Source organism: Dipodomys merriami, unplaced genomic scaffold, assembly GCF_024711535.1.
Source record: "Dipodomys merriami isolate MVZ:Mamm:240054 unplaced genomic scaffold, mDipMer1.0.p SCAF_151, whole genome shotgun sequence".
Taxonomy (NCBI): Eukaryota; Metazoa; Chordata; class Mammalia; order Rodentia; family Heteromyidae; genus Dipodomys; species Dipodomys merriami.
The window spans coordinates 247,984-272,862 of record NW_027202838.1 but is presented as its reverse complement, the minus strand read 5'-3'; the positions used below and the strand labels follow the sequence as shown (position 1 = coordinate 272,862).

Sequence of the window (24,879 nt, the reverse complement as noted above, 5' to 3'; positions counted from 1 at the left end):
AATCACACAGGTTCTTTTCTGACTCCCTTATTTGCCTTCACTCCTAGCCATGGTTCCAGAATCGTTATTCATTGTCACCAGCAAGAAAGCATGAAAGGATCTCTAGTGAGATTCTTTTATTTTTCACTTTATTTGACATTCCATTATGAACCTAAGGATGTCCAAGATGGATGAAGAGAGAAAAAAAGATTCAGCTTCAGGAACATGTTTCTAAAAATGCTAAAGATGTAGCCAGGCGCGGGTGGCTCACACCTGTAATCCAAGCTACTCAGGAGGTGAGAGCTGAGGATCAGGGTTCAGAGCCAACCCGAGCAGGAAAGTCTGTGAGATTCTTTTATCCAATAAACCACTAGAAAAAGGGAAGTGGCGCTGTGGGTCAAGCTGTAGAGCACTCACCTTGAGCTGAAGAGTACAGGGACAGCACCCAAGCCCAGAGTTCAAGCCCCACGATGGACAAAAATAAAACAAAAAACTAAAGATGGCTTGGAGATTTAGAAGATTATAAAATCTGACATTCCAAGTTAAGTGAAGATATGCTTGTTTTTTTCTACATTTTCTAGTGTGAGAGAAAGTTGTCCCACTAGTTATGTGATTCAGTGACACCCAGGAGATGACTTCTCATTGAAGGTGAAGGATGGCTAGCAACTGCTCAGACATCACATCCTCATATGTAATATTAATCTATCCTAATGAAATTTTACTGGATTTGCTAAAATAGTGTGGTAAAACATAACTTCAAATATTCTACAGGACTGAGTGAGCTAAAAGTACTTCAATTAATCTCTGTAAATACTCTTGGACTGCTTTGTGGTCTTTGTTTTATTTGAAACTTAGGCTGAGCTTGATGGTATTTATAGAAATCTCTGTTTTTCTCTATGGTGCTCTCATAGGAGTTCTCTTACCTATTTTCCCAATTCATTCTATTTTTCATCTTTATTAGCTTTCTTTCTTTTGCATTACATTTATTTATTGTGAAAATACCATAAAGGGAGGTTACAATTACATGGTCAAGATAGTGAGTACATTTCTTATCACACATTGTTGCCTCCTCCTTTGTTTCCATTTACCATCCCTTCTTTCTTTTTTTTTTTTTTCTTTTCAGTCATAGTTCTGGAACTCTGGGCCTAGGCGCTATACTTAAACTCTGCAGCTCAAGGCTAGTACTCTACCACTGGTGCCACATCACCACATCCAATTTTCTAGTGGTTAATTGGAGATAAGAGTCTCACAGATGGTCCTGCCTGGGCTGGCTTTGAACTTCTATGCTCAGATCTCAGCCTCCTGACTAGCTAGGATTGCAGGCATGAGCCACCACCATGTGGCTTCACTAGTTTTATTTCTCTCTTTCTTCTCTCATTGTCTATTTCTCTCTCTGTCTCTTTTTCTCTTTCATTCTCTCTGCTTCTCTTTCCTCCATTTTTCTCTTAATTTTACTTTTCTTCAAATGGCTTTTCTTATGATACTGTTTCAAGGATACTGAAATATTTGGCCATATTTTCTGTTGAGATCTCTCTTTGAAGGTCTCATTCTGCACTTTACACACGTGGACCACATTGTCCTACATTGTAACTTGAACCTCTGCAAGGACCTATGAACTAGTCAGAAACATAAAGGTATGCGCATGTGGGTTCACATGAAAAAAGATACCAAACTATTCATGACAATCTATCAGACATTTCAATATCAACTTCAATTGAGGTCAATGACTATACAATATGGAGGACTTTAGGCTTTCTCAGGAATGGTAACTTTTCTGCATGAGGGCCAAAGAACCCATTTTACAAAATATCTTCCCTAGCCTTGGAGTGCCTTCTACCTAGGACCCGGGTACTGTCCCTGAGCTTTGGTAATAAAGGAACAAATGTGTTGACAATCTATCAATTTTATTCACAGCACTACTTGTGTGAAATTTGGTGATAATTGGCCAGAACACTCTTACAGCAATTCCTACCTAGTTTGCCTTTCAATTGTGATCCTTAAAGCTCATCCTATTGAGCAACTAATTATTCACATGTGAAGCATCAGTGCCCTGTTAGATCAGGAGATCTTAATTTCTTGATCCAAGCAGGACTCATGGTGTCCACATAACAGGATATAAAATTCATAACATCATATAGACATATGCAAAGTTCCTTTTGCAATTACTTGGTAAAGGACTGTTTACCTATCATTCTGTAAACTACATTCAAATGGTTCCACTAAATATTTGGAAGAATGTATTGTTTGCACAGATCCTATTATTGGTCCTCAAAGTGAATTCAGGGGCAAAAATTTGTGAGGCTTCCTTTACCTTCTATACCAGATGCCCTTTTGATTCACTGATTTTTCACATTAGGGTCTTGCTTCTCTGCCTTGGCCTTTCGACACACTAATTTTATAATTACATATCACAAGTAGCAAACAAGATAGTCACATATAACCAGAGCCACACTTTTATTGGCTAAGATACCATTTTCATTAAGCTTTTCCATGGGATACCCTACAAATTGTATCTAATTTCGGCTTCCTGAGTTGCTAAGATTCCACACATGAGGGAGTGTAATTGCTCATTTTTAATTGCTGGTCTTAAATTAAAAGAAGGATAGGGTACATTACCAATTCAATGAGCATTAAGTCCCTTAAATTGTGAGTTCAAGCAAAGAGTTGGCCACATGATAATAACAAAATAATAGAAAACATTAATAAAATGTTATCATCAGGCATACTTTAAATGAATGTGGTATGTTGGTTCATAAATTGAGCTATAAAACAGGCCAAGGTAGGACTCCAGTCTGTGAACCATCCCTTCTCAGAAAGCATCCAGTTTATAAACATGGGAGAATGAGCTATTTCCAAATGGATGGTGTGCGGGGGGGGGGGGGGGTGGTACAAGTAGGATGAGCAAGGGCACAGGTGCCTCCCAATCCCCCAATTTTTTTCACTATTCCTCTGTAGATAAGCAGAAGTGTTGGGCTGGGAAGGTGGCTCAGTGGTACAGTGCTTGCCTTGCATGCATGAGGTCCTGTCGAATCCCCAGCACCACATAAGCAAAAAGAAAAAAAAAGCTGGAAGTGGTGCTGTGGCTAAAATGGTAGAGTGCTAACCTTGAGCTGAAGAGCTGAGGGACAGCACCCAGGCCCAGAGTTCAGGCCACACAACCGTATCTTCCCCCCCCGCAAAAAAGCAAAAGGGTGAACAGTGTGACGGAAGAGGTTAAGCTAGCAACTAGCTAAATCTTGCAATGTGAAGTCCACTGTCCTTTTCTTGTACATGGAATCATAAGCTGGATTTAAGGATTCTCTTTGAACAATTAAAATAAATACTGAAATTGTTGAAGGCACAGGAAGCATGAGGTAAAGCACTGAAGGAAACCTCCTGTTACCAGAGAGAGATTTCTTCAGAACGGCCCACAGAGCTCATGCTTTGATTCCTAGCTTTTATGGAGGCCAAGATGAAAGAATCTCCTTTCAAGCCAGCTTGGCTTCAACTCAGTACATTGGGCTATTTCCTGGGTGAATGTTTTACTAATTGCTAAAGGACAGCTTCTGGTTGAAACACTTCCTCTCATGTTTATATTTACAGAAATTCTGCTATGTGTCCCGGTCTCTGGAACCTGTACAGATATGACTTCTGGGAAAATGTTTTCTATACTCATAATTTCTTTCCTGTCTATGCTCTCACATATGCTCAGGATTCATTTCTGATTGAAAGTCATTTCACATAGGTTCTATGCACTACTTTGTTTTCTCCTACATGAGTCAGTTCTCTGATGAACATGAGGTATTCCTTTCTGATCAAAGGATTTCCACATTTGTAATATTTGTAAGATTTCTTTAGTGTGTGTGTTCTATGAACTTGGATCCATGAATACTTGGTAAAAGACTTTCCACATTTGTTACCTTTGTATTTTCTCATCTGTGTCTGTTCTCTGATGCAAACTGAGTTAGGACTTTTTCTTGAAAACCTTTCCATTTATTTTTCCTATGTAGGATTTCTCTCCTCTTTGTGTGAGAGGGTGTGTCTCTGTCTGTGTGTTTTGTGTGTTCTGTGATCAACCCTGAGCTGTGTTTTCTAGTTGGAGGACTCCACATCTGCTATATGATAAGGTCTCTATCCTGTATTAGTTCTGTATTGCAATTTCAATTTTCTTACAGATCGAAAACTTTGTCCATTTGGTACAATCCTAAGTTATTTCATTTGTGTGAATCAACTTATGTGTATTAAGCTGTGACCTCCAGGTCTTTCCACACTGGTTGCATTCATAAGGTTTCTCTCCTTGTGTTCTGTGATGGATGTTAATGTGTGCTTTACAGGTGAAAGAATTTCCATTCCTGCTACATACATAACATTTCTGTCTGGTGGGTTTTTTTCTGATGGACAGAAAGTTGTATGTTCTGGGTGAAAGACTTTCCATATAGCTTACATTCATAAAATTTTTCTCCTGTTTTTGTGCTCTCTGGTGGACAGTAAGGTGTAGCTTCTGGCTAAGACTTTTCACACATATGACATTCATAAGGTTTCTTTCCTGTGTGTCTTTTCTGATGGACAGTGAGGTTTGACTTCCAGGTGATAGATGACATGCATGTTACATTCATAAGGTTTCTCTCTTGTGTGTTTTGTCTTGTGGCCAGTAATGTATGACTTCTTGGTGAAAGACTTTCCACACCTGTTACATTCATGAGGTTTCTCTCCAGTGTGTTCTCTGATGTCTAGTAAGCCTTGATTTCTGGGTGAAAGACTTTCCACACATGTTACATTCATAAGGTTTCTCTCTAGTATGTGTTCTCTGGTGGACAGTAAGGCATGCCTTCTTGACAGAAGACTTTCCACACACATTGCATTCATAAGGTTTCTCCCCTGTGTGTGTTCTCTGGTGGACAGTGAGGTTTGACTTCCATTTGAAAGATTTTCCCCAAATATTACATTCATAAGGTTGCTTTCCTGTGTGTGTTCTCCGGTGGGTAGTAAGGTTTGACTTCCAGGTGAAAGACATTTCACACATGTTCCATTGAAAAGGTTTCTCACCTGTGTGTCTTTTCTGGTGGACAGTAAGGTGTGACTTCTGGGTGAAAGACTTTCCACACACATTACATTCATATGGTTTGTTTCCTGTGTGAATTCTCAGGTGCACAGTAAGGTATGCCTTACAGGTGAAAATCTTTCCACACATGTTACATTCATAAGGTTTCTCTCCTGTCTGTTTTCTCTGAGGGATGATAGGGTATGTCTTCTCAGTGAAAGACCTTTCACATTGTTTATATTCTTCAACTACAGAAGGCACATGAGGACGATATGCAGCAATCATTTTACCAGGTTCACTGAAAACACCCATGTTCTGACACCCAGTGACCTTTTCTGTCCTCATTGCTAAGGAGTTCCCATTATTCTTAATCAGTTCTGACTTCTGTTTTGAGCTCAAATTAAAACTTATTATAAGTCTCACTTTTTCCTCCCATGGGTTATTATTCATGACTGCTACTTCAGAGAGATATTTATTGTGACTTTCCTGACAGGTGCTAATTTCATCCTCCATTTCTGGGACATCTAAAATAAATAACAGGAAAATAGACAAAAACATAAATGAGATCCATAAATTCCTTAATGTAAAGGTATTTTCTCACACTCTGTTACAAGATTTTCAAATATCAAAGCATTCCTTTATTCAGAATATATATTTTCTCTTTTATTTTATTTTATTTTATTTTATTTTATTTTATTTGAGAACATACTGTACAGAGGGGTTACAATTACATGGGCAGGATAATGCATACATTTCTTACCAAGCATTGCAACCTCCTCCTTTGTTTACCCTTCACCTCCCTTCCCAGCCTCCCCCCTCCCCCCCACCCAATCATACCCCCCTCCCCCCCACACACCGACATTGTAAAGCTGGTTTTGACATGACATTTTGTACTTCTCATTGTTGCAACAGGTCCACCTGAATCCTTAAACGACTTGTTTGTCCCCATCTCCTCCACATGTTATACTGACATCAAATATAGTGAAAGCGGGGGTTACACTGTGGGGGAGGGACATACAAAGCAACAAAGAAATAATCTTATAAATGCATTAGAAACACATGCATGAAAGAAACGAAAACATTAAAATACATATTTAAGGGTTCTTCTTCCTAACATCACATTATCTGACCTTTTCCGCTTGACTCATACCTATACTAGATATTGCAAATAAGGGAAACCATGGGACCTATGTTTCTTTGGGCCTGGCATACTTCACTTAATATAATTTTTTCCAAGCCTTTCCATTTCCTAATTAATGGGGCAATGTCATTCTTTCTGATGGAGGCATAGAATTCCATTGTGTATATATACCACATTTTCTTGATCCATTCATCTACTGAGGGGCATCTGGGTTGGTTCCATATCTTAGCTATGGTAAATAATGCTGCGATAAACATAGTTGTGCTGGTAGCTTTAGTGTGGTCTTGTTTGTAAACATTTGGGTAAATGCCCAAAAGTGGGATTGCTGGATCATAGGGGAGTTCTATGTGAAGTCTTTTGAGGAACCTCCATACTGCTTTCCAAAGTGGTTGAACAAGTTTACATTCCCATCAACAATGAAGTAAGGTTCCTTTCTGTCCACATCCCCTCCAGCATCTGTTGTTGTTAGAGTTCTTGATTTTTGCTGTTCCAACTAGAGTGAGGTGATATCTCAATGTTGTTTTGATTTGCATTTCTTTTATGGCTAGGGATGTTGAACATTTCTTCATGTGTCTATTGGCCATCCTTCTTTCTTCTTCAGAGAAGCTTCTCTTTAAGTCTTTCGCCCACTTATTTATTGGGCAGTTGTTTCTTTGAGGATTTGTTGTTGGGTGGTTTAATTTTTTGAGTTCCAAGTATATTTTAGATATGAGACCCTTGTCCGTTGTATGGCTAGTAAAGATCTTCTCCCAATCGGTGGGCTTTCTATTGATCTTGATAGCTATGTCATTTGCCCTGCAGAACCTCTGCAACCTTATGCAATCCCATTTGTCCAACCTTTCTTTTATTTGTTGTGTTTCCGGGTCTCTATTCAGGAAATTTCGGCCTGAGCCAAGGAGACCTAGGGTTTCTCCTATTCCATCCTGTAATGTTTTCAGAGTGTCTGCTTTGAGTTCAAGGTCTTTGATCCATTTGGAGTTGATTCTGGTACAGGGTGATATATAAGGATCTAGCTTTATTTTTCTACATGTAGTTAACCAATTTTGAGAATATATATTTTCTATGCAATGTAGTAATTGAGAAAGTAGTACTGACATTTTACAATGGAAAATAATGTTTTTCTGTATTTCAGATTTTTCTTTTTTTGTCAAGGAAATATTTACTCAAATTATTCATCTATGTACTTTTAATGCTTCCATTCTGAATCTCACTCTATGCACAGCATAACTGATGAGAAATTGTCACAGCAGAGGATAGCAGCCCTAGCATACTCCTATTTGCCTCCTAACTTCATAATACTAGTTTAAAAGAAAATGAGATCTCCTTTCTACAATTTTTATTGTCTTTTTCTCTTTATGAATGACTTCTCTACAGAAAAAGAGAATTGCTAACATTAACTACACTGGCACACCAAATTCAGTTTGTCTCCACGTGAATTCTGGATTTACAATTCCTTGAGACAAAAGATCACCTACTTTTCTGCTACACATGACTCAGGCGTACAAGGAATATTTCCCTCTAAACAGCTCAAGATAAACAGACCAATAGGCTCTGGACCAATCATCACCTTCAAGATGCTAATTAACTCACCTGTGAAATTCTCTTCTGAGTCTTCTCTTATCCATGGATCTGTACCTTGCTCCAGCTTGACAATCAATTTAGGTTTAGGAACACAGAGGCCTGTGATTAAGAAATAGTGGAGAACTATTGTTCTTGCTGGGTCATCATTAATAGAAGGTTGCAGACATCCTGCTCACAAGGTTGCTCCTAAATCTGGTTTCTCAATTTTTTTATTTTTTGGTGGGTGGGTTCTGTTGTGGGGCCTGAACTCTGGACCTGGGAGCTGTCTCTCAGCTCTTAAGCTCAAGGCTAGCACTCTATCACTTGAGCCACAACACCAATTCTGGATTTTTTTATGCTTATGTGGTGCTGAGCAATCGAACTCAGTGACTCAAGCATGCAAGACAAGCGCTCTACCACTGAGCCACCTTCCCAACCCATGGTGTCTCAATTCTAACAGCTCCATGGTGGACTTTTCCCCAGCTACTCATTTATTTTGCCAATTGTGTGGCTTGAACTCAGCTATTTTGCTCAGATCTAGCATTCTACTACTTTGAGTCTTGGCTACCTTTCTAGTTTTGGAATGGTTAATTGGAGATAAGAGTCTCATGTTCATTTTTCTACAGTTGCTTGCTTCAAACCAAAATCTTCAGATTTCCACCTCCAGAGTATCTAGGATTCCAAGCTTGAAACAATGCAACCTATGTCAGGTTTGGCTTACAAATACACACTTTCACACTTTCAACTACTTATTTCCAAATCGTACTGACACTAGTAATATATATTCTTTCTAGACTGCAGATCCACCTATAATAATCACCCCAAGTCTGGGAAGTCAGTTTCCTGTTAGTGGATCATCGTTTAGAACTTTTGTCCAACTACTAATTTGCCTTGTTAAACAATGAGAATAAAATTAGCTCTTGAGTTACATATAATGAAGTTGAAGTTTCCCTTAGAAAGAAATGACACTTCCTATGGACTGGAATCTTTTTTTTTTTAAACAAAATGTAATGGTCCAAAGGCTTATACTTCTAACCCTACATTTAGGAGGTAAGATCAGAAGAGGCAGGATTGAAACCAACCTGGGATGGAAATTCAGACTATACCCCAAAACAAAAGCCAAAATGGTGTTGTGGCTGAAGCAGTAGTGTGAAAGGCAAACAATATCAAGCTCCCAGACCTGACTTTGGTTGGCTTTTATACTAGCAGTTTTTTACCTGGGAATGGACTGGAATATTATACCTAAACAACATAAACAGTCAAATGTCTACTAAAATAAAAGCACTTGATCTTCCAATTAAAAGTGACCTTTGCTCACCCAAGGACATTAAGTTGCTATAGGTCTCCAGCATTACTTCTCTATAAAGGTTCCTCTGTCCAGGATCCAGATTCTGCCACTCCTTCCAGGTGAAGTACACAGCCACATCGTCAAATGACATCAGCTTCTGTAATGGCACATTTCCATCAAGAAATTAGACCAGAGTCATGAGAATTCCAATCTGGAATTCCATTATGCTGCAGGTATGCTTTTATCTTACATAAAATGTTTGCAGCTGGCTGTGTTATCTTTTAACTGGGAAAATTAAATAGCAAATTAGACATATTTGACAATACATAAACCTGGCCATTAAAATACACAGATTTGCAGGGCACCTGGTGGCTGATGCCTGTAATCCTAGCTATTGAGGAGGCTGAGGTCTGAGGATCAAGGCTCATGGCCAGCCCAGGCAGGAAAGTCCATGAGACACTTATCTCCAATAAACCACCAGAAAACTGAAAGTAGCACTGTGACTCAAGTGGTAGAGCACTCACCTTGACCTGAAGAACTGAGGGACAACAACCAGGTCTAGAATTCAAACCCCAAGACCAATAAAAAGTTACAGATTCCCTAATGCATGCAAACACATTTCTGCTGCTAGCAATAGAGACAAGATAAAAACTCTAAGGAGACAATAATCTGGCATAGTGACATTAAGTCTAAGGTGGTGTCTAAAAAATTATATTGTTATTTTTTATAAAATTTTAGTACATATCAGCATAAAAATGAATTAAACAAATATTTTTTCTGCCTTTACATATACTGTTTCACCATAAATCCTTTTTAGACCTTCTATTAACAAGTACTCTCATAAGCAAGCAGAACACATTCAGGATATCACATGGGATACAGAACCTACAACATTACTAGATCAAGGAAAAGCAGTGTCCACATGTATATTAAAAAACAGTAACAGTACTCCAGAAAGTAGCTAATGATTTATTGAGCCCTTATAAGACTTGATTTAGTTCCCACATAAAAATATCCTAGGTTCACCATGGTTGGTTTAAATACTAAATATTGAAGTGTGGTCATAGATTCCCTGATATTTCCTTCCTATGTAAAAAAGAACTGCTATCATGAAGTTTTGTAAACTTTCTCTACATTCTACAATACAAAATATAGGTGGGAGGAGAATAAAATGTTCCTTGAGAAGATTTTCATTTTAATAGGTCTTCATGGAAGGTGGAGGCAAATTAATATACGCTCAAGGAACACTCAAGATGACAAAAATGATAAATATGACCAAATGCTCAAATGTGTTACATATTCCTCAGTCATTTCTCCAGTAGAGCCCTAAGGATACATTTTCCCTTGTGTTAGTTAATAGCGAAATTCCTCAGAGATCAAAATCAATTCCTGAGCAAACATATGTGGGATTTTGCAACCAATGATATTTCTAATAGGGAAAACTTCGTCACTGTATTTTTTTTTATCAAAATTACCTATCTTATACTGACAGTGAGTGAAATATTTAAAAGTAGTGGTATGGAAAAACAAAACTGAATACCACGACAAATGAAGTTAGACCAAAATAACAGAATCAGGTGAAATCAGATTTCCTTGTAGTTTATCAATTGGGGGAAAGATGTACTTTTCTGAACGGAACTCTGAAGTTGAGCTGAAGGGGAAAAGGTTTGAGAGGTTGGAATTCCAGCCTGACAGAATTGAGAGCACTGAGAGCTGGCTGCAGAAGCCTTAAAAGAGAAATCTGGAGAGGGTTAAGAGACTGGAGTGCAGGCCTTTTCCTTACTGTTGGAAAGATAGCATCTGAAACTGAGCTGCTGTTCACCTTGAAGGCTAGGTAATGTGAACTCCATGTCTGCATTTTCTCTGGGCGACAGTCTACTGTTTCAGGAGAATAAGAAAACATGTTTTCCTCACAACCTGTTGTGGCTCTGATTGTACTATTAGTATAGATAATTCATTTTTGCATGTTGTCAATGGTAATCTTCCCAGTGTGCACTCAAGGAACTATGCTAGCTTTCTGGCACACAGGGACAAAGTGCCAGAGAGCCTTTGGAACCCTGGTTTCCCCTAAGTCTATCTGTTTGTGTTTTTGTGTTTCTCTAATTTTCTTTGTTTCTTGAATCCTGTAGAACTCTCTAGGCAATAATATTCCTATACTACAGGAAAAAAAAATGTCAATCCTAAGAGCCATGTCAGCAACTTAAAGCTGATCACTAAGAAAATCTGAGACACATATGGAGGAAAGAGGGAATGAAAAAAGAAAAAAATGATAAAAAGATAGATACAAAGAGAGAGAAAGAGAAAAATAACCAACACTAGCAAGTAGAAAATCAAAAATAGAGAGAGAAAATAGAGGAAAGAAATCTCGTGAAAATACTTTAGAAAACAAACAGGAATTTGTAGAAAGACCATAAAGCTTAGCAACAAATACAGGCGAAGTTTCAAGTAAGACCAAGACCATGAAGCAGTCCAAGAACTATATATGGAGAGTAATTTAAGTACATATAGGTTAATCATTCCTTAAGAACACATGAAGGTATGTATGACCACACTATTTCAGTAATTCCAAGAAAATTTCATTGAGAGAGTTTAATGTTACTCATGAGGAAGTGATCTGGTGGCAATCTATCCTTCACCTTCCATGAGAAGTAACCTGCTTGGTGTCATTACATCACATAACAGGTATGACTACATTTTTTGACAAGATGAAACCTAGACATTCTGAAGCCAATCTGAATTCAACTTAGAATATAACCATTTAATCTATGAAACCTACAAGCAATCTTTATCTGCTAATTTACAAGTCTTTTTTATCTGATTTATGAATATGCTCCTGAGGCTGAATCTGTGTGGTTGGTATTGTTTTTAATTTTTGGACATCTTTAGGTTCATATAATGGAATGGAAAACAAATGAAAATAATAAAACAACTCACCAGAGATCCATTCATTCTGTCTTGCTGCTGACAATGAGCAGAAGATTCTGGAAACATGGCTGGGATATAAGGGAAATGATGCATTCAGATATGAATCTGTGAGATTTTGGGCCCAGAATTTCCTCTTGCAAACATGATACATGGGATGCAAAACCATAAACTTTTTAAAAAAATTTTATTTATTTTTTCCTGAAAACATAAAGCCTTCTTATAAGCAAAGAAACTTTAATTTCTCAGGCAGAGCATTAAAGTGTCCAATAAACACAAATCCAGTCAATTTCCTGTTAGATATTATTAAAGCAACTAATTTCTTTGTTTAAGTACACACTAAATTCAAAAAATGAATGTTCCCACTGAAATTATTGAATAATTGAAAGCAAAAACATATATTTCTACTAAACGTTATTATTACTGAATATACTTCAGGATGTATGAACTGGTTTTTTTTTCCTTTTTTTTTTTTTTTTGCCAGACAAGGTGCCGCAACTCTGGGCCTGGGCGCTGTCCCTCAGCTCTTCAGCTCAAGGCTAGTGCTCTACCACTTGAGCCACAGCACCACTTCCAGCAGTTTCTGCTTATGTGGTGCTGAGGAATCGAACCCAGGACATCATACAGGCAAGGCAAGCACTCTACCACTGAGCCACATTTCAAGCCCATGAACTGTCTTTTTAATACAAAAGTATCCTAGGCATCCATTGTATTTTGTGTTCTACCTCATTCATTTACGTATTTAAACACCGTGGATAACATGTAGGATGTAACTCAGTAATTTTCACCCAAAGTTAGAGATAAAAATGTTTATAGAGTATATTTCTTATGTTATACTATTTCAATAGTGGGTGTCAAATCGCACATTTCACTCTACCCATTGCACACATATGCAATGATTAGCAATTTGCCATTTAAAATGCTTTGGCCAAAGGGACATTAGAAAAGATCAGGTAACCCAGGTTTGAGAAGTCCCTAAGGTTCATTTCCCTAAACAGTCATGCGAAGAACCTTGGCCATCCTAAAGATACAACATAAAATAATCGATATAGGCATGACACACCTGAAAATAAGTAACACCTACAAAGCATACAACCTTGAGTAAGACATATTACCTCAAGTTTTCTTCTGTGAATTTTCTTTTTAGGCCACATGTCCCAGACCAACACTTTCTGTACAACCAAGCACAACCAATCAATTAGAGCTAGCATTAGCAAATCCATAGATGGCACATTTAATATAAGTTTGCATGATTACATACTAAAAATCACAGCATTAACAGGCTGAATAAATTAGCAAGAAGAGGATTAGGGATTACTACATGAATAGATACTTTCAGTCATAACAATTACCCCACCATTCCAAACCACAGCCTCAGGCACCCTCTCATAACCATGCTCTGGCTTATTCCTCAATCCAGCTCATCATGCCTCCTAGAAATTAGTTTAATCTTGCAACAACACAAAGTGATTGAGAGTGGTGTAGGAAAGAGTACCACGTGAATCTGGTGCTCAGGGAAGTAGCAACAATTTTTGCATAAGGCAAAGGAAGCTAGCAACATCTTCCCCTTCTTGTGGTTTTCTGTTTTTCCCTTTAGGGATTCTCAGAATTGACAGGGTCTGTCCATTTATGATGGAGATTCCTATTCATAGGGTGCTCTGCTTCAAACATTGCTAGGCTTCATTCCTAAAAGTACAGGACCAGCACTCACTACTCCAATATGCAGTGTACAACTGTCTCTAGAAACAGTGTCGAATACAAACACGTGTGAACTCAAGCCAGGAGATTAAAAACTCAAGCCAAATAGATTAAAATATCTCTAGGAGAAAAATCACAGAAGCCCCAAATACAACTTCAATGTAAGAGGACTCTAGGCAGGCACACACCTCACAATTTCACTAGAATTCTTCCTGTACTCCTCTTACACGTAGGCAAAGCAAATAAAGTCATATGGGTTAATAGAAGAATCCCTTGGTCTTGGAGTACAAGTGCACAATTTTTGGGCTCTCCTGGTCTGGACAATCACCCAGCTTGCTCTCAGACATTTGAACCTCAAGCAAATTATCAACTCCATACTGGAGAAAAGCATGGAGAGGGAAGTAGGCGCTTTGGTTCAAGTATCAAGCTCTCCCTCTGAGCTGAGGAGCTCAGGAATGCTGCTTTCAGGCCCAGAGTTCACCGCCCTCCAAATAAACAGAAACAGAAAAACAAACAGAAACCCATGGAGGGGAGACTCCTGCAGCAATGACACAATTCCTACCTGCCTCAGTTCCAAAGCCTGAGATTCCTTCAAGTTACAGATCCCAAGCTCCACTGCACAGAGCTGGGCCCAGGGCTCCTGGCTAACACCTATGGAAGGCAAAACTGTATTTCTGCGCACTTCCAGCAGCAAGGCAAAGGAAAAGAATCCAGAAGATGCAGATTTAAAACACCCATGGTGGGCAGGGAGACGCATGCACAAAAGCATCTTCTGCCCCACCTCCACCCTCCAAAAAACAAAAACAACCCAGGACTTTCAAAGAAAATATCCTCCAAGGAGACTACAATTCCCACAATGCTCAGTGCCACCCTGCTACATACCTGGGAACAAGTGTGCTTGTGTGCATAGGGACTTTTCTCTGCCTACTGTGGAAGTTAAGCTCAGTTTCTTCTTGAAAACCACTGTTTCCTCTTGAAATACCTAAAGCCACGCAGAAAATGGATATATATGGGGAGAATTGGATACATTGGATTTTCGATTCTTAGTTCTAATAATGAAATTGAGGTTATGTAAATGTATTGCTTATACCTTTCTGTTTATTCAATGCCTGCCTTCTTCTGAATGTAAATTATATCTCTGTTTTGTCTTAAATTTTTTTAATACATCCCCTCTTACTTTACAAAGGTATTCACAAACACTAAACTTATACCTGGGTCACTTCCCATTGCAGTAATGTATACACTGGCATAAAATAGTGAGATTGTTATGTAAATATGCAGCATAATACTTCCGGTGATTTGGATGTCACAAAATCTAACAATTAATTTTCCAGAAACTCCCCAATTCTATCTATTAAATCTAATGAGTTTTTGTTTTTTTCTGAATTTTGTATTTCATTTAAGGAGTTTATGTTTTGTTTTGTTGTTGGTCCTGTGGCTTGAACTCAGAGCTTGGGTACTGTCTGTGAGCATTTGCTATGCTCTATTTGCATTTCCTTTAATAATTTCTTCATGTAACTAGTGAAAATTTCCCAAACAGGGATTCTTATGAACCAGGCACATCACCTCCATTTCCCTTCAAAAAGATAGTGGTTAGGGGGGTCAGGGATGAATGCAGGAGAGATAGAAGAGTGAAGTTTAGGCTAGGCTATGTTGATGTGAAGCTTAATCATTTGCAAATCAGTCTGCTTTTGTCTTTCCATTTTGCATGTGAAAATCTCTTTAGAATTCTTACCTCTTCTCTGATCCTAACAGTTCCTCTCAGTAGCTTTAGGCTACATATCTAGGGGACCTCAGACTTGTCTTCTCAGACCTTAACCATTAAATATGCAGTAAATCTTTGTCTCCTGCCATAATCCCATCAGAGCACAAGCAAGGCTCTGAGAGCCAATGGGATGATAATTAAGGAGACAGAGAGATGGCTGATGGCACAATTCTGCTATATTTCTCAAATGCTTGTGTAATATTGGTCTAGACCCACTGTGCCCAAAAGTGCAAACAGCACACATCTTTCCTCATTCTATTTCAATACATCTTTTCCACCCAAGCCTCCTGTCAGTTAAAGACCCAGGACAAAAGCTAGAGCACACACTTCCTCAAACCAAGAAAGGACCAGGACTTGCAGTACTGAGGGTGGGAGTCAATGGCACTGAAGCCTTTGCTCACATTTTGTCTGCTCCTGGCAGACACCCCAGGGTCTACAACTGTCTCCCTCTCTCTTATCAGAGAACCTACATTTGTCTCTTAGGTGTTTATTGTGATTTTTTTGTAATCCCTTCCATAAAAAATAATTGGGAAAGACTGGATTGGAAACTTTCACTTTTGATTTTAGTTCTCCAGTGTATGGGTTCTCCATGTCTCTATTGTGGAACAGAACTATTCCTCATGAAAATGGGAATCAAAGAGCATATTTGAATGTATAGACTTCAACTTAAAAGCACCTCTAACAATATAAAGAAAAAATAATTTCATTCTTTAAAACTAAATTCCTGGGAAATGGGGCTGTGGCTCAAGTGGTAGAGCACTCACCTTGAGCTGAAGAGCTGAGGGACAAGTGCTCAGGCCCAGAGTTCTAGCCCCAGGACCAAAAAAAAAAAAAAAATCCTCCCTAAAACTAAATTCCTGAGACACAAAGAGATAAGGATCAGGTAAAAACTGGGGTGCTCCCAAGAGTACCTGTGAAATGTAGTTTTCTTTTCTTTTTCTTTTTTTTTTTGGTGGGGGGGGTTCAGTCATGGGGCCTGAACTCTGGACCTGAACTCTGTCCCTCAGCTCTTCAGCTCAAGGCTGGTGCTCGACCACTTGAGCCACAGAGCCTCTTCTGGCTTTATTATTTTAGTTTATGTGGTGCTGAAGAAACAAACCCAGGACCTCATGCATGCAAGGCAAGCGCTCTACCACTGAGCCTCCTTCCCAGCCCTCTTTTTTTTTTTATGTTAGTCATGGGTCCTGAAGTGTGGGCCTAGGTACTGTTCCTCGGCTCTTCAGCTCAAGGCTAGTGCTCTACCACTTAAGCCACAGTGCCATTTTTGGCTTATTCTGCTTATGTGGGGCTGAGGAATCGAACCCAGGGCCTCATGCATGCAAGACAAGCACTCTACCACTGAACCACCTTCCCATCCCTGAAATATAGTTTTCATTGTTCAAGCCTACATTTGTGATGAATTTCTTTATTCTTTTATCCTTTTGTTTTGTTTGGTTTTGTTTTGGGTCATGTCACTTGAACTGTGAGCCTAGGAACCATCCCTTAACTCTTCAGCTCAAGTGAAGTGGTCTACATTGTGAGCTAAAGCACCAATTCTGGTTTTCTGGTTTTTATTGGAGATAAGTGTCTCACAGACAATGCTGGCAGGGCTGACTTTGGACTGCGATCCTCAAGTTTCAGCCTTTTGAATAGCTAGGATTAAAGACATGATATACCAGCACCCAGCTTGCATTTCTTTTCTTTTATGTCCCAGCCTTGGGGCTTGAACTCAGTGCCTGGACACTGTCCCTAAAGTTTTGCTCAAAACTAGCACCCTACTCCTGGAGCCACAATTCGACATTTGGCTTTGTCTATGTATGTGGTACTGAGGACTTGAACCAGGGCTTCATGCAGGTTAAGTAAGCACTCTACCACTGTTTCAGGACAGCCACAACACCAACAGTGCTCTGGAAGGGCAATGGGATGATAATGGAACAGACTGAGAGAAGGCCAATGACGAATCTCTCTTTATTCCAGCAATAACCTTAGCTATAGACACTTTCTAGATCTGTCCAGTGCTTGCATCACATTTTTGAAGGACTCACTGTGCCAACAAGTGCAGACCATATGCATCCTTCCTCATTGTATTTCAACCTTTGTCCAACAAACACCTAGAGGTAAGCCTCCAGGCCTAGAAGCTAAAAGGAACACTCCCTCCTACAAAAAGGGCAAGTACTTATAGCCCTGAAGATTGGAATCCATGGTTGTGGAGCTTTTGCTCACCCCTTGCCAGCTCCTGGCACCTCATGGTCTGCACCACTTCCCCTTATTTCATTTTGTAAATTGATCAAGTGTTTATCAGCCTGAACCTGGAAAATCAGCAGATCATACATCTCAGGAAGAATGGAAGAAAAAAGAAATACCAAAACAATAAACAGGAAAATGCCTAAGAAATAGCAAAAAGAGTGCTAATTCCCCAGGTGAATCCCTGAAGTTAATTGAGAAGTGATACAGCTAAGCCTGCGTGGTGCAGTGACCAATACCAGATATCTGACCCTGAAGCTGCATAATGCCTAAGCTTAAATGATCAGAGGGCAAGGTTCCTCAAATATGTCACTAGATATTGGTACAAGTCATATTTCCATCATATTTAAGAAGGATAACACAGATGTACTGACGATTAGCATGACACATCATTTTTAACTGGGTCTTTAGCAGGTCTATGTGATTATCAACATACATCATTGCTGTTTCCAAATCATAAAACATATCACAATCATTTTATCTACTCCCACCTTCATATCAAGGGTACCAAAAACATTTCAAACTAAAGCATTAACATGTTGTGCTGTATATATGGTTTCTACAAGGATCACAGGAGAAGCAGTAGCGCTAGCAACAAGAGTCAGGGTAGCAATAATGAGGGCAACCAATATTCCCCAAAATCTGCAGCAATGGCTAAGAGTCCTCTGAACCTCAAAAGCAAACCGAGACCCAAACTTGTTATACCATGGTTCTATGAACAGAACATGCAATGTAAGTTAAGGGGATTGCATAGTAAGCTAGGATTACTCATGCAGTTAGTGAGAACACAATTGTTCCTGCAAGAGGCAGGAAACACCACCTCACCCATGAAAACCATACCCAGCCCAACTACTAGCATGTATGGATACATAACACAAGCTTGCACAGTAAATGATACAAAACCATGAAACAGGACAGGTCTCTGAAACAGAGGTATGGGATGGTGAGTGGCATTGGTTCAAATAGGCCTCATGGCAGCAGCCAGGCTCAAGATGTCAGGGTGAGCTTGTCCACACAAACAGACAAACATGGGAGCCAGCAAGATACCACTAATCACAACACTCCTCTGAGACCAGTCCTGCCTTACATACTGGGAGACTCCTACCACCAGAATAGTGGACAAGATGTGAAATCCACTGGCCATCCAGGGCGATGGATCATCACAACCATGGGAATCGCTGGGCATAGTGGAACCCAAGAAGGATGCACCACATCTCCTGCCAAAGGAATCCTACAAGTGTTATGCATAAGGTCCATCTTTTTCCATTGGTTCATCTTTTCCTCCAGAGGAAGTCAGATCCATAATCTATCCCTGAATACCTTACCATACTTGTACCTTCTACCTCAGGATCTGCAATAGTCAATAACTGTGATCAATGAAGAAAGAGGATATAATATTTGTATAATAATGAGACTTACATCTGTGAGCAATGAACAATTCAAAAATAATGTACGAAGTAAATTCTATTTATACAAGTACAACAAACATAATACTTAGAAATGAATGTTTGAAAAATGTAACCAAGAACAATGACAACTATGGGAAACAGTTAGTCTAGGAAGCACCCAATTTTACCTGATCCTTATGTCCTAGCCTCTCAGGAACTTACTTTTAACTTTTACAGAAAGGAAGAATTATTTTTCCTTCATATTTTATAGGTGCTCCAATGTTGCCGTCTATCCATCCAAATGTGCCTCAGGATCTCCATTTTCATGAGGAATAGCTAAAGTTCACTAAAAGAGGGATGGAAAAACCTTACATTGGAGGACTGAATAACAGGCATGAAAATTTCCTACACAATCCTTCCCAATCATAATGTGGGGAAAGGATCATCAACAATCACAACAAACCCTTAAGAGACAAGCTTAGCATGTCTTATATGAGGTAGGGAGGCAAAAGATTTATTGCACAGTGTAATGGATACAGTCTGGGAAAACAAGTCTTAGGTCCCCTAGATATGTGACCTAGACTTGCTGACAGGAACTTCTAGGGTCAGAGAAGAGGTAGAAAATCAAAACAAAATAGTATATAAAAAACAGAAAAGTAAAAACACACTGGTTTGCAGGAAGTAATCAAGCTTCACATGAACATAGACCTGCGCTGAACTCTACCTCCTCCCACATTCATACTGATATACCTAGACAACCATTTTTTTTTGAAGAGTCTTGGAGGAGGAGTACCATTTTCTAAGAAACTCCTGGGAGGAAACTTTTCACTAGTCTCCTGAAGCAATTAGTAAAAGAAAGGCAAGTACAGCACCGCAAATGCACACAGTGCCCAAGCTCTGAGTTCAAGCCACAGGACCAATAAAAAATGAGGGAAAAACTTTATAAGGAAAGGCAAATTTCAGACACAAATAACCAAAAACTTCTTAAAATTTCATACACGATATTTGGGAGTAACTGGGAAAGTAATGAGTAAAATTTGACAAATCAATTTAATTCATACATTATAAACTATATCTGTCTTTAAATTCTGTTATTTTATTGCAGTATATATATTAGAGCAGGGGAAGATGATGCCAGAATCAATCATTTTACTGTCTGCAAGTACTTTTTTTTTTAATGTACTGAAGGTGAGTACATTAAAAATTGAACCAAAGGAACACTTCAAACATTTTTGCTTAAGTGGTGCTGAGGATTCAAACACAAGGCCTCATGCATGCTAAGCAAGCACTCTACCACTGAGCAATCTTCCCAGACCAGTTACTATCAAATCTGATGTCATGAAGTATTCCTCCCCTTCTCTCTTATTCTCTTCTTTTCCCTTTCCCTCTGTTCCCCTCCTCTCCACTACTCTCTTGTTCTTTCTTCTTCCTTCTTTTCCCTAACCTTTTGCTTCCCTTCCCCACCTTCTCCACTCATCTTCTTTTCCCTTTATATCTGAGATGAAGACTTGCGAGTATCAGTACAGTTAGGTTTCTAACTTAGAAACACAGGTAATACACATACTTCATGGTTTTCTTGAGCTACTATTGGAGCTTGAACTGCAGGTCTCACAGTCAGTCACCTTCCTCACTCACTGTTGGCACTATCACTTGAGCCATACCTCTAACCTGTTCATTAGCTGCTTAGTTTGAGTTGTCTATCCAGGCTGGCTTGCAGACCTCAGTTTCCTCCTTAGTAGCTAGGCTAAAATGACAGTCTTGAGCAAGAAGTTCTTGCCTTGATTTTTCTTACCTCAACATGTAACATTAAGATTTAATTGGATACTACAATGAAAGTTTATTGTTACTGGTTTATGTAGAATTAATATTCAAAATAAACTGAAATAGTTTATCTTTCAAATTAAGTGTTGTATTGTGTTTCTAACAATTGTAACTGTTCTAACTGCAGTATATTTCTTCACTAAGCAAATCATTTATGCTGGAGGTATTTTTTATAATTAATGTAATTTAATGTTATTGTGGAGGTGATGTATAGAGAGATATAATGATATGGGTGAGGTGAAAAATACCCTTCCTTTCATACATTGTCTTCCATGCCTTCAATCTCTCCCAATCTCTCCCTCCTATCTCTACTCTTGAATTGTATATTTTACTTTCATCACCCTATTTCCCTCACATTTTATGGCTCTGCCATACACACCAGAAGGTACACACATGAAAACACCATACATAATTGAAAGCAATTGTTTTTATTTCACAAGTGAAATAAGAAAGTAGCTCCCTTTAATATTGAATAAATCACAATGAGAGCATACATATGTTTTTACATATTCATTCTAGTTTCCTTCTGTTTGTTGTACTGTTAGATTATTAGCAACATATTGTTGGATTTCATTGTACTTATATCATAGATTTATTTGTCATACTGATTTCAAGACAATTTGTCTTCAGATCTATTCTCAGTGTGTCTGTCTTGGTAAATATAAGAGCATAGTGCTTTATAAACAGCATTTTGTAAAGATAATGCAATCCATGTGTTTCTAGTGACCTTTTGTCTAGTTACTCAGTCATTAAGAGGAGTATTACTTCTCCATCATAATGATAGATTAAAGAAATTATCATTCTTTGGCCTTTTAATCATGTCTTTGTAGACTTTACTTTTCAGAATAGAACTTTTGTTATACAGATTTATAATTTGCCTGTTATTATCAATGCTCTGTATCTGTGGTAACACAATTTGTGCTGAGGTTCTTTTCCTTTCCTATTATGACTACTTGTATTTTTCAGTATTGATTGTTGCTTATGGTATGTTTATACTGATTTACTTTTATTTCTCAATAATTAATGTATGTCTTTTTGGCTTATTGAGTTTTTTGAGTATGTTTTCTTCTGTTCAAATCAGACAGTACCTGATATAGTTACTATTTTTATATTACAATATTAACATGGTTTCATTTTAGTGATTACTTTGCTATTTATTATGTTTGTCTTATCTGATGTGTATTTCTTAGTTTGCTTTCATGTAACCTGCACACATCGTTCTACACAGTGCAAATCACCTCTCATATAATTTCCAGGGAATATTATATACACCGTAAATCACCTCTGATACCTATTCCAATTTAAATCCTACTAAATAGTTGTTACAATGCATTGTTCATTGGATAATGACGGTTTTTTCAAAGGCTGCACGTTTACTATAGGTACCATACTTTGTCAAGTCTTTGGGTTCTATGGTTTGTTGAATCAGTGCAACAAACAAATATATAAGGCCTAATATATTCCTTTGAAAATGCTACTGTAGGGGCTGGAAAGGTGGCTCAGTGGAGAATGCTTGCCTTACATGCATGACGCCCTGGGTTAGGTTGCTCAGCACCACATAAACAGAAGAAGCTGGAAGTGGTGCTGTGGGTCCAGTAGTAGAGCATTAGCCTTGAGCTGAAGAGCTGAGGGACAGAGCCCAGGCCCAGAGATCAAATCTCGTGAATGATGAAAAGAGAAAACATACCACAAATAACATAGCGCATATAATAATATTTAAAGGTGCTGGACACAAGGGTCTCATGGTAGCAAACCTGAGACCCGAGGATTGAGATTTCATCCAGCCCTTTCAGAAAAGTCAATGAAACTCTTATCTACAATTAATCACCTAAAAATCCAGGGGTAGAAATTGATAGATGGCTCCAGTGATAGATCCTTAAGATAAAATGGTCAGGGACAGCACCCAGACAATGAGATCAATACCTAATATTGGTATATTTTACTGTGTTATATGGAAATAAATGCTGCTTTCCAAAGGGGATGGAATTGTGCAAAAATGCATATTGTTCAACAAGTAATGAAATCAATTGAGTAATCAATCAAGTAATGAAATCAATACCTGGCTTATGTAACTTTGACATACATATATACCTCTCTCTCTCTCTCACTCTCTCTCTATATATATATACATATATACACACACATATGTATATATACATAGGTGTATATATGTATATATGTATATATACATAGAGGTATATATGTATACACACATATGTATATATACATAGATGTAAATATGTATGATATACATACATATGTATATGTATGTACATAGATATGTGTATGTACATGTATATGTATATATAGACATACAGATATATGTATGTACAGATGTATATGTATATATATCACATTTACAATAAATTTTTTTGTGGGGTCTGGTCCTGGGGCTTGAACTCGGGGCCTGGGCCATGTCCCTCAGGTCTTCAGCTCAAGGCTAGCACTCTACCACTTGAGCCACAGTGCCATTTTCAGCTTTTTATTTTCTTTTTGCTTATGTGGTGCTGAGGAATTGAACCCAGGGCCTCAGGCATGCAACCAAGTGCTCTACCACTGAGCCACCTTCCCAGCCCCAAAATAATTTTTATAAGAATGCAAAAACAACAGAAACATAGAATAAGTTCTCCTATGGATGTAGGTAGCATTTGGAGCCAGGAGGGTGAGCACACACAGTAAAGGAGGTGAATACCGTTAAAAAAAATAGTGTGTGTGTGTGTGTTTGTGTGTGTGTGTGTGTGTGTGTGTGTGTGTGTGTGTGTGTGTGTGTGTGTGTGTGGTGTTTATCAATGAAACTTGCTGACACTGGGTTTTTTGTTTTCATTTGCTGATTTGTTGTTGTTGACATTCCTGGGGCTTGAACTCAAGGTGTGGGAACTGTTCCTGAATTTCATTATTCTGAAGGCTACCACTCTCCGACTTGAGCTACAACACCAGTGCTTCTAGGGGTGTTTGGTAGTTTTTGTTGTTTGTTAGGTATTGAAATATCAAACTTAGTGCCCCATGCATGCTAGGCAAGCAATGTATCACTAAGCCACATTGCCAGCCCCAACCATACTATTTTCAGAAAGGAGGCAGGGCTGGGAGTGTGGCTCAGTGGTAGAGTGCTTGCCTTGCATACATGAGGCACTGGGTTCCACTCCTCAGCCCCACATCAGCAGAAAATTCATTGTGACTTATCACCAATTAAATGCCACAAAACTAGAAGTGACATTCTGGCTGGAAGTGGTAGCATGCCAGCCTTTAGTGAAAAGCCTAGGGAATATGCCAGGCCCTCCCTGAGTTTAAACCCCACAGCTAACAATTAAAAGAAAAAAGAAACAATTATGAACAAACAAAAACCTAAATACTTGCTCATTGCCTTTGTTCTTCTATTTTTCTTTGTTATTGTAACTGTATACTTCATATCATTCCATTTTCTACTTTCTTCCTTTCACTTTGGGTAATTGAACCTTGGGAATTGCACATGGAAGGTGGATACTCCATACCAACCTATTCTTTTTTCTTTTAACATAAAAACTCTACTAAAAGTACAAGCAAGGTAGCAAAGTGGTATAGTGCTTGCATCGCATGAATGAGGAGCTGGGTTCTATTCCTCAGGTCCACATGCACAGAAAAACCTGGAAGTGGCTCAAGTGGTAGAATGCTACACTTTAGCAAAAGCAGCTCAGGGACAGCACCTGGCCTCTGAGGTCAAGCCTAAGGACCAGCAAAACAAAACATCTGCTCATTTAGTCAATGCTTCCCCTGCAATTTAAAAGACAAACTTACAAGTGACTTTAGTTCACTTTCAATACTACTGTCCTCCTTTCCAGTGAGTGCAGGGGCCGCACACAGAAGAGACTCTCTGCCTCTGCTGTCACTTCTAAACTAGCTGTTGTACAACAGTAAGCAGCAACACATACATTTCTCTTCTTATTATTTTGAACACAATGGCCTTTGTCAAGATAGGTAAAAATAAGTGAAGGAAACCTTTCCTTTTCACTTATTTTGTGATTGTAATGGATCTATCTTGCTGATGAATTAAGTTGGACACTCTTGTCATTTGAGTTCTCTCTGAACTATGTTTCAATT

The 24,879-nt window shown here is 38.6% G+C and overlaps 1 protein-coding gene across 1 annotated transcript in view; it reads right to left on the bottom strand.

Moving 5' to 3' along the window:
* LOC138827152 (zinc finger protein 658B-like) overlaps positions 1-24,879 on the bottom strand; it is a 193,244-nt gene that overhangs the window by 36,943 nt on the left and 131,422 nt on the right. Inside the window, exons 12-15 of the mRNA XM_070022632.1 lie at positions 11,923-11,981; positions 9,019-9,145; positions 7,731-7,820; positions 4,735-5,346 (exon numbers count right to left, since the gene is read on the bottom strand). Coding sequence (XP_069878733.1) covers positions 4,735-5,346; positions 7,731-7,820; positions 9,019-9,145; positions 11,923-11,981 — 888 coding nt within the window. The remainder of the gene's footprint in view (positions 1-4,734; positions 5,347-7,730; positions 7,821-9,018; positions 9,146-11,922; positions 11,982-24,879) is intronic.